The sequence below is a fragment of the Phaethon aethereus genome (assembly GCF_964289735.1).
Source record: "Phaethon aethereus genome assembly, chromosome: 1".
Classification (NCBI taxonomy): domain Eukaryota; kingdom Metazoa; phylum Chordata; class Aves; order Phaethontiformes; family Phaethontidae; genus Phaethon; species Phaethon aethereus.
Genome location: NC_138575.1, coordinates 29,833,915 through 29,851,414, shown reverse-complemented (window position 1 = coordinate 29,851,414; position 17,500 = coordinate 29,833,915). Strand labels below are relative to the sequence as shown.

Here is a 17,500-nt window from a genome sequence, read left to right as displayed (position 1 = left end):
ATTGAACTGACTCTGAATATGACTAATACATGTGGTTTTGTGATTCTCATCAAAAGCACTGAAAACTAAGGTCAAGTTTTGCGCTTAATTTTCGTTATCAATACCCGACTTTCAAAATAAAAGGAACCTGGAATAAAAATAGTGTGTCTCCTTTGGTTGCATTCGTTTTTAATCAAAATCAGATTGGTCAACATTTCTTGAAAATATGTGTGAAGTTTTTCAAGGCTTCTAAAAATGCACAAGCTTACTGACGGTGCAGGCTACTTATGCTGCCTTCCACTTGTGCCTTTAGGAATATGATTTTTGTAGGTAACATTAAAAAAACCACAAATTTGTATGATTCCTGTTGTCGGTTAATTCATAGGAACAATAGATGAGTGTTTACCTGGCAAGCTTCTTTACAGGTAAAGCTGAATTTTTCATGTCTGACAGAAGAGTGGTGTTAAATACACAAGCTCAGCCTCCACCATTTCTCTATTAAATAGACCTGGGGAATAAACAGATTTGTTAGTCTTCAAAGAAGTTCTGTCTTCATTTCTGCAGCCGTATTCATCTATCGAATTTCCACTGTCAATGTTTTCATTCTGTGTCACAGCTCTTCTTTTAGTAGTACATTCACATGTAGTTAATAAAGCAGTTTGCAGTTGTTTTTGCCTGAAATGCTTTTTAGATGTGTTAAAAATTTGTTTGTTTACGTATCTATAGTTTTATTTAGCGGGACTTGTAAGCTAATACAAAGACGTGGGGGACAGCCTGCATCAGAAACATGAGAAACTCTTCAAAACACGAAGCCTCCATCAGGGTCCATCATGGAGCCAACAAACGTACGAGTTCTTCAGAGGCTGTCTGGCCCATCATGTTTTGTAGGGTTGCTGTATCCAGTCATCTTCATGACCAGGCTGGGAGTTCAGTTTCTTTGAAGACACCTTGTAACAAATGGGTTGCAGTCATAAATCACATTTCACTTCGTCTCTTCAGTTTTTCATGAGAGGTCTGACCAAGAATTTGTTGGGAGTTTGTGGACTGCTCCAACGAACCACATCATTCACTTGATAATATCTTTTCACTGGGTCCCTCTACTGTCCTCTATTTGAACTGACTTCAGGTATAGTGAGAGATTTCTATGAAAAAGAGTCAGAGTTTGCCTCTTTGCTACATTTTTGTAAAGTCAGATCAGAAATCTTGGAAAACGCAGACACTAAACCAAAGATATATACCCAATGCACATAACTGGCCATAAAATAGCAGGTTTCTGATAGTCTTCCGACCCAGATAGCACAGTAGCACTGTGCCAGTAAGAAATAAAGTGCAGCCCGGTGTATCACTGAAGGCTGTGAAATGTACCAATTTATATTACCTAATTACAATTAGAGAAATCTCTTTGATTAATACCTTTTGCCAGTTTAAAATTCAAGCAGTTTTCAAAATGCTTAGTTCTTTATCTATGGGAAAGAAGATATATATCAGGTATGATACACACATATGGATCCTCACATAAAATCCTGCTAAAGGCAGTATTATCTACATAAATATGTATTTTTACTAATGATCTTGACTGCCAGGTTTTTTTATACTTTCGTCCATCATCCTGAAAAACAAGTGAATTAGGTTCTCTACTTCAGATCATGCAGTTGAAAGTGACTGTTGAAAACTACGGGAAAAACAAATGTGGAGAGAAAAGCTTGTAGAGTATACCACAAAGCAGGTGCGTCTCCAAATATAAGAGCAGGTACACAGTCAGGGAGATTCAGAGCAGATACTACAAAACCTGGCAGAAATGTACCTGGTGAAGGAGAATCTGTATTTCAGAGTGAGGAATAGAGGACTCTTGCGGCAGCACGAGTCTTACTGCGCATTCTACTGGCTAGAGTCTTTAGCACGGAGCATGAATAAATCAGTGCCACTTAGAGAGTTAAGTTGATTTTTACTCTGTTTAGATCAGAATTTTTACTTGCGTGTTTGAAAATACATAAGCCAGGGAACATAGAGGGGATGTAAAGGTAAGAGAAGTGGAGTAGCAAGCGTGCAACACTTTCACCATTTGCTATATGTTGCAGGAGTAAGCATATAAGTGTTAGGAGAACTTGCAGGGTTTAAAGAATGAAGGTAATGGTTTAATTGGGAAGGTGTCCATCTTTCTCTCTGCCTTCTTGTTTTTGTGTAATGTGGTAGTTGAATAGCATCACTGAGGCAAAATTATTACAAGGCAACTTCAGATCTTGCTAAACAGGAAATTCTTACTGACTTCAGAGGGAGTTGAATGCTGACTCCAGTCAGTGAATTCTGCTCTTTGCTCATGCATCCCAAAGTTGTAAAAATGTGTTTGTCCTGCCCTTAGGACCAGGTGGACTTAGAATAAAACATTATTGCGTAGAGATGTGGTGGTTCTGATACTAAAAAACTTCTTGGTGTCACAAAGTGTAACAACCAACATTAACCATCTGAAAGTTAGGTGCCTACTCAAAGTGAGTGTACACTCGGAGGAGTCAGGCACATTCAGAGAGGGATTAATCTCACACTAAAATAGATGCCTAAACTAGATCAGATAAACTTCCCTCAGGATTTCCTTACTCTGTTGACTGTAGAAAGAGCCCAGTGATAGCTGAGGTTAAATTCCTCCCCACAAGTGTCTGATTCTGAGTGGAAGTCTGGTTTGTCTTTTCCACTTCTATTTTAGAGTAAGACCTTTGGAATTTTTTTTCTTAAAATTCATTTTTTTTTGCAAAAGGTTATCAGGCTTTTTAGGAATGGCTGGTACTTTTACCTTCAGACTCTTAATTAGTCAGTATTTTAAGACTGTAATTTATGCTTTGATGAATTGTGTGAAAAGTGGTATTCTGTGTAATATTAGATGAAGTAGTTTCTTCTAAAAGTAAACTTCAGCAGACTTGTATTTCTTTTTTTCGTCTGTTACATTTACTATGCAAAGGCTTTCAGGATAGATTCAAGTAACAGAAATATTAGAAAAGCTTTTTGTCTTAAGATTTGTTCATGATTTATTTTATTAATAATAATAATATTATTTGTGCTGATTTACAGAAGACTAGACTGTCCTTCAAACATCTGACAAAGCTGTATTTACATGCCAGCTTGCTATTATACACAGAAAAAACATTTGAATTTTGCTAGACAAGCGAGTGGATGGTTTTTCATGGGTGGAAAACTTGGCCTGCTGAGAGCTGTTTGACCGTGCCCTGGTTAGCTCAAGCAGGGGTTTCACACGGCGTGTCTGCTGCGGCGGCTCGGCACATACCTCAGGCTCTTCACGGGACTTTTCTCTCTTACATACACAACCACACATACTTGCCGTGTCTTCCCCACTCACACATGTATTCCCGAGAGCTTCTGTGTAGGTGGGTGTTTATGCGTGTGTACACACTTCAGCTCAGTGTATGATCAAAATGGACAATAAAGCTGTGTCCAGAAGAGCACCTACACAAAAATGCATTCTTAAATTTTAGTAGTCGAACTAATAATCTTATGACAAGGTTTCTCAACGTTCAGTTTTCAGTTAGGAGTGACTGAGAACATGTTTCTCTCTGCAGAGACCAGGTGACTAAGGTGGCAGCCCTTGCTCCGTACTCCCGTATGTCTGTGGCATTTTTTTTTCCTGTATAAATCAGACCTCCTTAAAAGACTACCTGAGCAAGAAAGGTTTTCTTATACTGAACTGATGTATTGCACAAATATTTTTCCAGACTAAGTGTCTTTATTGTGTAAAACGCTTACTGTTTTAAGATACTTATTTTACTGTCTGTTTTAATCATATCTTTTGAAATAGTCTCAATAGATTTTTCTATTCGTAACATTATGACACTTGATAAGATGATTGTTTATGAAGTGTTGAGAGCCCTGCCATGTGATCATTTATTTTTAAATACACATTTGTACTAGCCAATGCTTAAATTTCTTACAGGAATACATAAGAGATGCGAAACGTAAAGCTTGAGTCTGATCGAATCTGATGCCTCTGGAAGTAGAGTGCCACAGTACTGTGGTCTTAAAATAACAGAATCTGACTGAAACTGGAACTTCGCAGTGATAAATATTATGTAAAAAATTATGGTCCATCTTTGCTACAAAATAAAAAAGACGTACAGCTGTGGTGCCGACGAACTAAAATGTGTTTGATGATGATATCTTTCTTTCCCTGTGCAGGTGCCTGTGTCAGTGGCCATGATGACTCCCCAGGTGATCACCCCTCAGCAAATGCAGCAGATTCTCCAGCAGCAAGTGTTGTCTCCGCAGCAGCTTCAAGCACTTCTCCAGCAGCAGCAAGCAGTTATGTTGCAGCAGGTAATGTGGGTTACCTGCTTTGGACCGTTAGCACAGGGCATTCGCGCAAGTGTCAGCCAGATTTTATGGGTCTTATTTTGTAATATTGCATCACTCATTACACCAAAAAGAATGAAAATAAATGTGAAACTTTGCAGTCTTTAAATTTCTTGTTTTAATTGCAGAAGTGTGAAATTGCAATTTTGAAACATTAAATATTATATTACAAACAGCAGCAGCAGCAGTGGCAGATGCATTACAAATACCGAACAAATTGATATTTAAATTTTCAAGTGCTTAGGCACATTTTAATTGTAGACTTGCCAAAGGAAGTGCAAATAGAGTTGTAGATAATTGTTGCTTTAAAATTCATAACACTGTAGTGCTCCCTTTAGTCACATAAATATATGGTATGCGGTTATGAAATTTGAACTTAACAGCTTGTTTCATCATGGGAAAAAGTTTTTTTTTGTTTGTTTGTTTTTACATCCAAAAAAATCGTCCCAGATAAGGCTAAAAAGAAGAAGGAGATTGCTGTTGCCTTAGTACAAAATCTGTCAGCTAAGTGAAGAATCGATGAACTTATTCATATAATAAAGAAAGTGTCAGTGATCAGTACCTCGAGTGTAAGGCAGAGTGGATTTTTGGTTGGGTGCTTAATTGTCATACAGAAAATGATGTGTCTGTTTGTCGTAGTCATAGCTCAATCACTGTATGTTTAAACACTTTAATATCCAGGACCATGATCATTACAGGCAATTCACCTTCAGCTGCGAATCCAGCATCCCGCTAAACAGATTGACAGATTAATTACTTTTTTCCCCTAAGAAACAGACAGTTTAGTTTGGCCTTAGTGACTTGTAGGTTTCTTGCAAGTGGATGAATACAGCTTCTGATTTGTTATATAGGACATGTGAGGAACTTGGGTATAGTTATTTGAGGAGTTAATTTGGCTCTTGCATTCCCTTTAGAATACAGATTTTCTATACCCTTCTGTTTAGGATATTTTGGAATCTGCATTGGAAAATTTCAGAACCGCCTTGGAAAAAAATGTATGTAGATCTGCCTCTTCAAATCACATTTTTGTTATGAGGTGATTCTTAATGGCTACGCTACCATATGCCAATCTAGAAGAGTTTAGGAGATTTATAATACTTGAAACTTTTGCCTTTATTTATTAAAGTCAAAATGGTTTATTCAGCAACAACTACAAGAGTTTTACAAGAAACAGCAAGAGCAGTTACATCTTCAGCTTTTGCAGCAGCAGCAACAGCAGCAGCAACAGCAACAACAGCAGCAGCAACAACAGCAACAGCAGCAGCAGCAGCAACAGCAACAACAGCAGCAGCAGCAGCAGCAGCAGCAGCAACAGCATCCAGGAAAGCAAGCAAAAGAGGTAGGAGCTAAGAGCCTTGCTGATGCGTACTAGTCTGAGCTGCCAGGAGCTTGGAAAAGACAAGCCTAGTTTAGATTTTTTTCCTGTAGCAAGGATGCAGCTATCAAAGATTTGTTCTTATGTTTTTACCGGGCTTAATAGCAGGGCCAGTATAATTCTCCTGCTCCCCTTTCCGAGACATAGGATTTGAGCAGTCTGGTGCTGCCGTCATCTAACGTTCGCTAACGAATCCGAGTGTGCAAAGAGCAAGCCGTGTGGTGGACGCTGTACTGGCTATCATGTATTCACAGGCAATCTGCGTTGGGGAAGGAGCCTTCCTTTTCTCAGTGGCACAGCTCAGAAAGCATGCAAATTTAGTCCATGGCTGAAAAAGAGCGATTGAGCACAGATTTCAAAGTCACAGGCCCCTGATTAATGAACTGCTACTGTAGGTTTGGAGTGGCGAGTAGAAAGTTACAGTTTGATGTGCTCATAAATCAACCTGACAAGCGGGTTTCTCAGGCCTAGCTTGCACTTGTCAGCAAACTGCATCAAATATAAACATAATACAAACAAAACGCGTCGAAGTAGTTAAATTGATCAGCAGGTATCCTAGACATTGTCTTCAAGCTGCCCATTATGCAAACGTTGAGGAAGCAGTTGTGACCTCCTGAGGCTTTGTTTCTGTTTGGATTTGTGAATAGAATTTCAGACAGCCATCAACTACGGAATAGAAATTGCTCCCGTATTTCTCCGGAGGCTCTGGGCAATCCACATGACTTGCTCCATTATGCAGTCTGTTTTCCAGTGAGCGCATCAGAAGTTTCTCTTTTCCCCAAACTAGAAAGGAAAGGTCTTCCACAGCAGCTTGTCTTTCCCTGAAGTGTGACTGCCTTCTCGTACCCTCCTGAGTCTTTGCAGGCTCCGGTTTATCTTGAAATGCCTCACAAAATTGGAACTTACACTTTTGCTCCATAATCGGGCACTTCTTTGCCTCGAATGCAATGCTGCTTTTAATATATTCCAACAAGAAAAGGGAGAGAGCTAACAGGCCAGTGAAATGAAGGCTACATCCCAGTTTACTAATAGATCACTGGAGACCATGTTCATGGGCCACTGCGGACCAAACTTAGTCAATTGGAAAAACAAGAGCGCCTTCAAATCGCAGGCTGCTGTGAAGAGTTACACTTTTAGCATAGATAAATTTGTTATCATCTGCCATGAGCTGGACTTTTTTTTTTTTTGTTTGAAACAGCTGTTATATACTTTCTCTTGACCCTCTTCTTTAGTGTGTCATTAAGTGTATTTGCCATTTTCCCTGACACCTAATAGCTTGAATGAATATAATAGAAAATTTCAAATGCTTTCACTGCCTGAGTATTCTACAAATAGCATTATTATTTAATAACTGAGATTAAAGGGAAAGAAGTTGATTTTACATTTTTGGCTTTCTAGCCTTCACTGCACGCTTTACTCTCTGCTGCATCTGCCTTTCTCCCCCCCCTTCTCTCTGTAACAGCAGCAGCAGCAGCAGCAGTTGGCAGCCCAGCAGCTTGTCTTCCAGCAGCAGCTCCTCCAGATGCAACAACTTCAGCAGCAGCAGCATCTGCTGAACCTTCAGCGTCAGGGACTCATTTCCATCCCACCTGGCCAGTCTGCTCTTCCTGTCCAGTCTCTGCCACAAGGTAGTCGAGTAATATATGATTGGAGTAATTTCTAATTCACAACTTTTTTAACTGTTCCATTTGCATCCGAACTTCAGCATTTTCCCATTATGATGCTTAAACATACTGCATTATTAGAACTTTATTACTCATATTACCAAATTTTCTTGAGGCTGATAAATTTTACAGCATACTTTTATGGAAGAAAACAGCTTTTGAGTATTTTTTCTTAGGTATAAGATGTATATTATTAGCTTTATATGCTGAAAACAATTTCTAATAGGAACACAATTCAAGCACCTTTGCTTTTCTCTGAGGAATTTCTGAAAACTGGTTTAGTGGAAAAGTTATCATTTCATTTAATATAAACGAACAGAAAAAAATATATGAGACAGTGATACTAAAGCCATTCCAAAACTCACTTTTTTTTTTTCCCCCTTCTAAGAGAAGAAAGTGTTTGGCACTGAAAAACCCTTTGAATCTTCTATTTATGACATGTGAATTTAGGGACAAACCTTAGTATCCGTTTTCTTTCCTATTCCTTTGTATTAAACATGTTAAATACGACAACAAGTTTTGAAGGTGGTGATTCCAATAGGAATGAATTATGACACACAAATAACCATACAGACTTTAAAAAACAAAAATTCCTTTCTCACTTTGATCAAGATTTCTCAATGCTGAAAATGAATTCAAACTCTACTACTTGACACAAGTACGTTCATGGTTGAAAGAAAATAGGGCACGCACTTTTGAAAAGTAAATTAACTTGGAGATAAATGCTGCTTACATTTTAAGATAAGGCCAAAGAATTCCCATCTTAAGGACTCTGTCTATAACCTACAAGTTACGTGTTTCAGTTTGTGTTACCATAGAGAGGTGAGCTAAATGTCTGTCATAAAAGTTACACAATACTCTGATCTCTGACGCTCCAGTCCTGCAGTGAGCATTGTTTAGACTGTGTTCATGACACGTAACATTATTTTAATTGGTCTTTACGCATGTATCTGGTTCCTCCACCAGATAACTATTACAAAATTGAAGCTTCAAAAATTACATGAGCAAAAGCAGAGTACACAGTATAGAGAAAAAAAAAGGGAGATGACAAATAATTGTGTAAGTTGTGTGGAAAAGCTATGACACGAGCATATCTAAAGTGATAAAAATTACAAAAACAACAGAGTCCCAAGTAAGCTATCACACTAAATACTATTATTTGAGAATAGCAGAGGGGAGGCAAGCTTGTTCATGAATTTGGACATGTGAGACACTAATGCTGGTTTCCTTTTGTACAACGTCACGTTGGACCAGAATGGAAAAAAGCAATTGAAACACAACCTCCCCCCGAACAGCTTTACCTTCTGCAACCTCCTCTCGTGCCATCTGTTGCAAAAGGAATTCCTCAGGTTTTCTCTCACTTTAAGCAATCCCCATAGATTTCCCTCAGCACTCCTACCCAATTGCATTGATATTCATTAGTTTAATGCAACACTCATTCATCCACTTCTAGTAGAAAACCGCAGAAAAAATAATACCTTTTTAAGTAAATTTTTAGGAGAACTAGTAAACAGTTCTTTTTAAGAACTTTCTTTTACTCAAAGAATTAAGCATAGCTGAAGTCATGACAAAAAAGATTGATACTAAAGAAATAAACAAATACAAAATTTTACAGTTAAAATATATCTGGATCGTTCTTTTTAAAGTAAATTAATCTCTTGTTTGCTTCTGCCTTGGTATTTTTTAATTATAATGAATTCCAGTCAAGTATTTAATTCCTCCATTTTTCTCTCCTGGTTCTAGTATCTACTGTGTATGTAGGGTCTCTTTAGATACACAAGTTAACTTATAGGACCGCGATTTTTCATAGCCCTGATATGGGTGTGCAAACTGAAAAAAACATAAGACAGCTTCCCCTGGAAAACCTCTCTGCATCTCCAGAAAGGCAACTCACTCTGTGCCAGACGAGGTGAAATTAAGAGTGATGAGGGTAAGAAGGAAAGTCTTTCCAGCAAGATGCTGAAACAAATCGAAAACCAAAAGCACAGTTTTGACTGGCTCAGCGTTCTTTCTGCAGGCTTCTCTTACAGCACATCGTGTTTTTCATAGGAAGGTACAGCACCCGCTCCAGTTCATAACAATGTAATGAGATTAATAGGCTGAGAGACTTGCTCATAAATCTTAAATTTACACATCCAAATATATCCAATATTTACAGATCCAGGTAGTACTTACTAGATTTAACATAGATGTCCCTGCATTGGGGTTTGCATAAAAGTAAGAAGTTTTTCTCATAAAATCTGGTAAACTTTGTGATAGATGTGGCAATATTAAATTAAACCGTCAGAATTTATTTAAGGTAATACACAATGGATGTAGTCAAGGGAAGTTTTTCTCCTTCCACTGTTCTGCAAAATGTATAATATAGTTATACAGGAGGATTTACACACATGTAACACAAATGTTTTTATATGCATCCATTTAGAATGCTTAGCTACATGGATGGCTCGGACAATGAGAGAAACACAGGGGGATTCATATTTATAAGTTACTGGTCATAAAGAGTCCTGTAAATGACAAATTATTAGTGACAGAGAGAGCATGGGTTTTGCATTTGTAAGTATGAAAAGACGTAACTTCCACGTACAGCTGTGAGGTTTGCATGTGTAAACACTATTTGCTCCAAGTATAGTTTCTGGCTTTAAAGGACAGGAATGTTTACCATGTTTTCTTGATGGTGTTTAAACCTGGGCTGAGGTTTAGCACATAAGATAAAAGAGGTGTTTTAACATTCAGTTTGTGAGAAGATCTTCACTATACCATATCCAAAGCCATTGGCTCACTGTGAGTTACTTCCATTTAATGCTGCATTGATGCTAGCTAAATGCAAAGGACTGAAAATGACAACAACAACAAAAAAAACCCCACAAAACCCCAAACCCAAAACCCTAAGTTTTGATCAGGCCATGTAGAAAAATGAAAACAGATGCATGGGTGGGTTTTATAAGTGGTAGTTTAATTAGGTATTTATTCAAACATAAAAATAGAGTAGATAATGGTGAAAAGAGTTACAAAATTAACCTCAAAATCCTGGAATTCTTGGTGTTCTAGACTGCATAGCAGATCAGTGTTTTCCCTTTTGATTATAGTACCTAATTTTTATCCCACTCTGGATCCCCTTCCTGATCCTTTCTCCTTTAATGTAGTGTAGAGAGGGTATTCTGAGGGTTATCACAACCTATGAAACTTTAAAACTTACTCTACTTTTACATCCAGACTAAAATATCTGTCAGCCATTTTACAGGTCTCCTGTAAAAAGGGAGTTGGACTTTTTTAGACACAGAAGCTACAAAATTGCCATAATTTACAATTAATTACAAATCCACTTCTTAACTTTATACTTTTTAAGTGCCTGCCCTTAATCCTTTTATCCTAAAAGGCAGCCTTTCAGAGTGCTCTGAAGAGGTGATAAAATTAACCAGCCTGAGCCCAGAGAGAAATTTCTTTCTGATTTTGAAAAAATCTAGGTGAGCTAGGCAGCCTGGAGACACAGCTCCCATAGCTTCACGCAGAGGAAGGGGCTGCCCAGCAGTTGCCGCGAGGGGCAGGAGACGCCTGCCCATGGGAAGGGCTGTTGCTCCAGCCGCTCCCAGCCCTCCTTCGTTCACCCACCTTCTGGGCAGCTTTTACTCAGCTTTCCCAGGGCACAAAGTTTGATGATGTCTGATGAAAATTTTCTCGCTGCAAGACACAATGATATGTTTGCCCTCTGATTGTTCAAACAGATGGGTTTATTCTTGAATTTTACTTTTTTCAGCATAAAGTTAGTTTATTTTGTTCAACAGCAGGAGGAAGGGAAGACTTCGAAGTAAATAAAGTACTGTGTATATAATGCCACCTAAGTGAATATATTACTTTTCGTTTTGATTTGTGATTACATTTGCAGGTAACTTTCATTTACCACACTAAAATGGGTTATTTGCAGTGTTGCTGGAACATACTTCATGAACACAGCAGTAATTACCTTCATTAAACAATTACAACTAGTATTACCATCACTCCTGCTACTCATATCTCTAATGCAGTAAATTTGAGCCTGGCTTCTTTGCTTGCTTCCTTAAAACCTAGCTTTTCACTGTAAAAATATGATATAAACTCCAGTTTTAAGGCTTACATTCCAATCAACTCTTTTTCACTTTGTCATTAGTTGAGTTTGCCAATGGGTGTTAGTATCTAAGGTAGAGAAGCAGGACACAAAATAGTAGCCTAAAAATGAGCTCATTCCATAAGTGTAAAAAAATTGAATACCTTCCAACCAATTTGTTTCCATACTACCTTCAGAAATTATTATTTATGTAAATCACTACTAGTCTATTTTTCAATAGCTTTGTATACTTCGTGGTGAGACAGCTATTGAAACGTTTTAAGGAACTTACTGTGCTTTTTCATAATTTTTTGTTGAATCCATTTTAGTAGCCTGAGTTTCTACTGAGTTTTACTTCAAAGTAAAACATTATCTAATAAACAGGTTTGCCAAACAGTGAAAAACAATCTTTCCATCTTTTTAATGTATCTTGTTTACCAAACAAAACTGTCTCCAATGAAAAGTTTGAATGAATAGATACATTTTAATACTTTCCTGAAGGACAGTAAATTTGAGCTCTTTCATAAAATAGAAAGAGCAAAAGTTTGATTCGGACAACATTAGCATTTTGAATGTTTTTCATTCCAGCAGATCTAGATACCGTGAGCATGTCTTACTCAATTTCATTTGTTGAAATGAAATACAGAAGACAGAATTAGATTTTAAGATACCTCTGGCCCAAACCATGTCAGGCTGAAAAACCTGGCAGTGAAACCAGGTCTTTCACAAGGAGCTCTCTGGGTTTCTCATTCTTTCCTACATTTAATTTAATGTTCTTCGAAAGTGAGGTGTCAAACTTAAAGAGACCGAAGGTGTATACATTTATGATGAACTCTTCATCTTTCAAAATCTGAATTTCCTACCTTGGCTGCCTGTTCGGTGGCAAGATAAGAGAATGCTCACAGCTCCAGGCAGAAGCATATTGTAATGGAAGTTTCCATGACTTCGTGCAAAGTGCTCGAGCCAGACAACCCTAACACAGACGTATGAATACGTTCTATGAGACATTGCTATCTGTGGCTGAGGATGAATGCTGGAAACTACAAGTTTCCAGACTACAAGTGGAGTAGAGAGCAAATCTCAGCTCTATCTGCAAAGATCTGGTGGCTAGACTCCAGAATAGTACTCTGCATATAGCAGAGAAGTTTGAGAAGCTCTTCAAATTTTGTACGGCTGCCCATCACCCCAGGAGACTGGTGAGACAGAGTCTCCTTTCTCCTAGCCAAACCCTCCTATTTGTTTTCCACAGTAGGGCTGGACAAAAAAATAGTGGAGGAATTTGATGGTCTACACTACATGTAATTTCATCTGTGTAGAGGGAGTTGTAAATGGGCCGGTTTTGTTGGCTTTCTAGTTGTCTGATGCCACTGAATGGTACCAAAAAGCTTAAGCTTAAGTGGTTTTGTTCTTCCAAATAGTCACTTTGATTTTGCCTCTTAAGACACGGAAGAATTTTTGTAGATATTAAACAGGACTAATGAATATGTGGGTGTCATTAATTAAAATCAGATGAATTCTGCTCAAATGTTAAACCTGTTATGATCTCATTGATTTCATTTTTGTCTTCTGATTTTTCTCCCTCCAGTCTTCTTCCCCCACTCCCGGCTCTTTTTAAGTGTTTAAGGAGAGTATCGATGTTTGTATCCTTAGTGTAATATGTTTTTCTATTTTCCTTTATGTTTGATCAAGAGGAATTATAAAAGCTAAGTTAACTGTGGATGCATTGAGTTAAGTTTACATGTCAAGAAACTGATTGTGCAGACAACAAAATTCTTTTCTGGAAGTATATTTAGGTTTGGTTGGTTTTTTTCTTTTCAAGAAGTAGTTGCAAATTCTTTGTAGCTTTCACTCTTTGGTCCTTGAGCAATTTTTTCAGAAGGAGTATAATATTATTAAAATCGGTGATTTCTAATTGACTGTTTATAACACAAGAGAAGACAGTCAGGTTACCTGGATTCTGACAGAAGAAAAATGAATTTATGTTTTACTGCACATTGATTGTGCTGGAAAAACAGCATCAGCTTTATTGTTGGCATTAATCCATTAATAACACTGAGCTCATTATATGAAACTCTTTATTTTGTTATATTAGTGGGGCTTTCTTTCATTTTATAGCTGGCTTAAGTCCTGCTGAGATTCAGCAGTTATGGAAAGAAGTGACTGGAGTTCACAGTATGGAAGACAATGGCATTAAACATGGAGGGCTAGACCTCACTACTAACAATTCCTCCTCTACTACCTCCTCCACCACTTCCAAAGCATCACCACCAATAACTCATCATTCCATAGTGAATGGACAGTCTTCAGTTCTAAATGCAAGGCGAGACAGGTAATTCTGACAAGATTTCAACTGTGCTTTTCCTTTGACGTAAAGCTGTTGTTTAGAATCGTAAGTCACGTTATTGCCAATCACAAAATAACACTTAATACAGGTTACTTAAAAGATCGTGGAGACCTGATTTTTCAGAACTGTTTCTTAGTAGGGCATCATTTTCAATGATGATGTCTAATTTGCAGTTGCAACAACGATTACCTGACTGTGGTTTTATAACACAGGAACTTACGGTAGTTTTGGTAAAAATTAGAAAACCCTAATTTTCAGCCCACCAGAGTGGGCTGGCTTAGAGATGTAAATGGAGATTTGTGGGCACTTCTGTAGGCACATAGTTTCATTCACATTTGAGTTAACACATACGGCAGTCAGGCCCTTACTGCTGAATCACACTGCTGGTTTCATAGAAAATGTACATATATCTAGTTGTCAAGGCTGTAATTCAGTGCAAGGATTCCATGTAAAAATTAGTACAATAAAGCAGTTCTTACATTGTTTGTCTCTTGTGAAGAAAACCACTGAATTTTCCTTCTTACATGCACAACAGTAACTCAGTTGACACATTGCATACAAATTTTCAGTGGCATTAGTGTAATACAGTGGAATTCAACCATACGGATAAAGTTAAAATCATTTTTCAGACACATTGACAGATATTCTTCAGTGTTCTTTATTTTCAAGTAATGGATTTAATGCATACAAGGTAGCAGTTATTAGGAAATATATTCATATAGTCAGATGTACATGATCTCAATATAAGATGAAATTTAATTTGTACGTACATAACCTAAATTGTAAATAATTGTATTTTCAAATAAACATTCTATGTAATTATTTTAATACTTATAAGAGGAGACTATACTTTAAGCATCTCTGGTCCTCATGTGACCGTGAGAACATTTTTTGTATTATTTAAAAACTGGTACTTCTCTGAATAGCTTTATAGTAGTACTTTTAGTTAGCATTAGTTTTGTGATTATATCTCAGAGAGTGGTTCTTTCCTTCAAGATGTGTAGCTGATGCCTACCTTAATGGGGCGTTTCTTTGATAACGGCACGTGGATGATGCTATTGCGGAGGTTCCAAAAAATGACATGGAATAGAGCTGGGTTTTTTATGAAGCCAAGTAGCTAATGGAAGCAACGCTTGTGAACAAAAATATTTGTTAATGGAAGCAGCTTTATTTTTACACACATTTAAGCAGAAAACCCAAATGTTTTGTAGTAACATTCACAATATTAATAAATTCTGACTGTCTGTCTTCAATATTTCTTCTCAGAATTGATCACCTCTGAGTATATTTTTTATTTATAGGTAAATGTTACACCAAGGTCATATGGCAGAATTAGCATATGGTATTATACAGTCATCTTATTTTTTCATCCTTTATTAACAGTCATCTTTGGCTCTATTTCTTCTCTAATTGGAACATCATCTAGCCTTGGCAGTTGAACTATTCAATAGAACGATTAAATTTTTCTGACTGCTCTGAGCTAAATTGACCTGTTTTGACCTGTTTGTCACTGATCGTAACCTGACAGGCGCTAGCAGCCTCCAACGATTATGGCTTTTGAGATGAATCTGATGCCTTATTCTTTTGCTACAGCTCGTCACATGAGGAGACTGGGGCCTCCCATACTCTCTATGGTCATGGAGTTTGCAAATGGCCTGGCTGTGAAAGCGTTTGTGAAGATTTTGGACAATTTTTAAAGTAGGTGGATTTTTATTCATCGGTACAGGGTTGTTTAAGGCAAGGGAAGGAGAAAGAGGGCAAACAAAGTTTTTCTGTAAATCATGTCAGAGATTTTTTTGTGTATTCCAAGTAACTGGATAATCGAGGCTATCTGCAGAGGGTCAAACTGTTATCCTTTCTTTCATGTCGAACACTTTTGCAGGCCTTTCAGTAGCACAGTGTTTAATCCTCTTATTATCCTTTACTGAAATGGAGCCTCAGAAAATTTGAAGAGATGCTTTAGATTCTGTATTGGATAGTAGTGGTATGAAAAAGCACGTTCTAATTTCTAACAATTTTTGTATAATGGGAATTAATGTGTATAGTATAAATAAAAAAGCACAAAGGACAAAGTGTGACCATTTAACTCTCACTTGCTAATTTGTTTTTGCTTTTACTCTTGTATGTGCACAAGATATACAGAAAAAAAGCACTGTGAACAGCTGGGTTTGCACCTTTCAGGACTGAACAGTGATGTCAAAAGTTTTCACTTTTAGTATTTGGTTTTGCCAGCTATTGTCTAAATCAGGGCGTTTAGAAAATAAGTGACACAGCTTTTGCTTTTCATCTGCAGCTTCAAACTGCAATGGGTTTCTGCATTTATTTTCCTTTTTTTTTCCCTGAAGTAGTTACTAATATTTCTGTGTTCATTTGAATTTTCAACAAGAGCACTGATTTTCTACCTATGTACATTATGGACTGGTCTTTGTCAGAAGAGCCATACTCATTTTGGCGTGCAATAGATCTTAATGGAAAGCTACAGATAGGCTTATATAGATGAGTAACTTCAGGGGCTGAGACTCTTATGTTGTCATGGTGCAGCTAACAGGGTGAATGAACTGTTTCATGCTTCATCAACAATTAAGTTAATTAGCTCATTTGAAATTGCACTGCTTTGTTGCCAGGATGTTGGCAGAAACATCAAAAAGATGTGTTTACAAATGGTAGACTACAGGGTATATAACAGAAGCACCTTAACAGCAGACCATAAGTACTCAGTATCGCACTAACTTTTATATTAGAATTATAGCAATACTTTTCATAAAGTATTTGCAATACTTTCTCCATCTTTCCTGCTGTCTTTCAGTTTTAAATGAAGTAACTATAGTGATTTGAAAATCTTAGGTATAGGTATCACCCATGAGAAATTTTTGTTTATAAGTGCATTAAGTGGAATGTCCAAATAAGGGCTTCTTATTGGAGAAAACTACATAGGATTTAGAAGAACCTGATTTACATAAGTTTGTATTAAAAGGAAAATGAAATCTCGCAAATTCAACGTAGTGTTCAAAGTATTATTAATACTAAGAATATAAATTCATTTAACCCAGGCATTCTCCCTTTCAAGAAAAAACACATTTTCTAAATACGTCCGTCCTTCTAGGCTATAGTGATGCTAATTCTGCGGGCAGACTTTGCACATCCATTATGTCAGGTCTCTTGTTATAATCCACGATCACTAAAACCATTTTGATTAAGGCGGTGTAGTGCTAGGTTTACAGATGCGCTTCCTTTCGTGAACCAAATAACCCTGGAAAATGCGAAAGCGACATATAACATCTTGATAATTCTGGTGACGAGTCGGTCAGGGTTTACAGCGGTGTCATGGCTTTTGTCCTATGCATCAGCAAAAAATGTTCGAGAATATTTTACTATTTCTTCTTTTCATTCAATTCTGTCTTCTATGCCCTTAAAACAAATAAGAAGTCATGGTGCTGAATAGGCAGGGTTGTTTATGAAATAGAAATATTCATTCATTTTACACAAGCGTTAAGATGGAAATCAATACATAACCTTGCATTAGATTCTTTAGTACCTTTTCATGTTCACACTAATGCAAAATCCCCATTACAATTAAAAAACATTTTCTTTCAATTAAATATCAACTTTTAGTCCAAAGATTGACCATTTTTCCAACCCATTAACTTTATAGGGGATGACAGGACTAATGGCTGTAGTTTTCAGGGCTTTGCTCTTAGTCT

General features: G+C 37.2%; 1 protein-coding gene across 7 annotated transcripts in view; it reads left to right on the top strand.

Moving 5' to 3' along the window:
* Window positions 1-17,500, top strand: part of FOXP2 (forkhead box P2) — a gene marked incomplete at its 5' end in the record, with an annotated part of 200,633 nt that overhangs the window by 134,085 nt on the left and 49,048 nt on the right. For 2 of the 7 annotated variants that reach the window (XM_082004574.1, XM_082004570.1), the window contains 5 exons: window positions 4,159-4,296; window positions 5,477-5,671; window positions 7,176-7,335; window positions 13,571-13,784; window positions 15,393-15,497. In XM_082004574.1, coding sequence (XP_081860700.1) covers window positions 4,159-4,296; window positions 5,477-5,671; window positions 7,176-7,335; window positions 13,571-13,784; window positions 15,393-15,497 — 812 coding nt within the window. Of the gene's footprint in view, window positions 1-4,158; window positions 4,297-5,476; window positions 5,672-7,169; window positions 7,336-13,570; window positions 13,785-15,392; window positions 15,498-17,500 lie in introns of all 7 variants that reach the window. The other 5 variants (XM_082004573.1, XM_082004569.1, XM_082004572.1 and 2 more) reach the window with 4 other exon arrangements.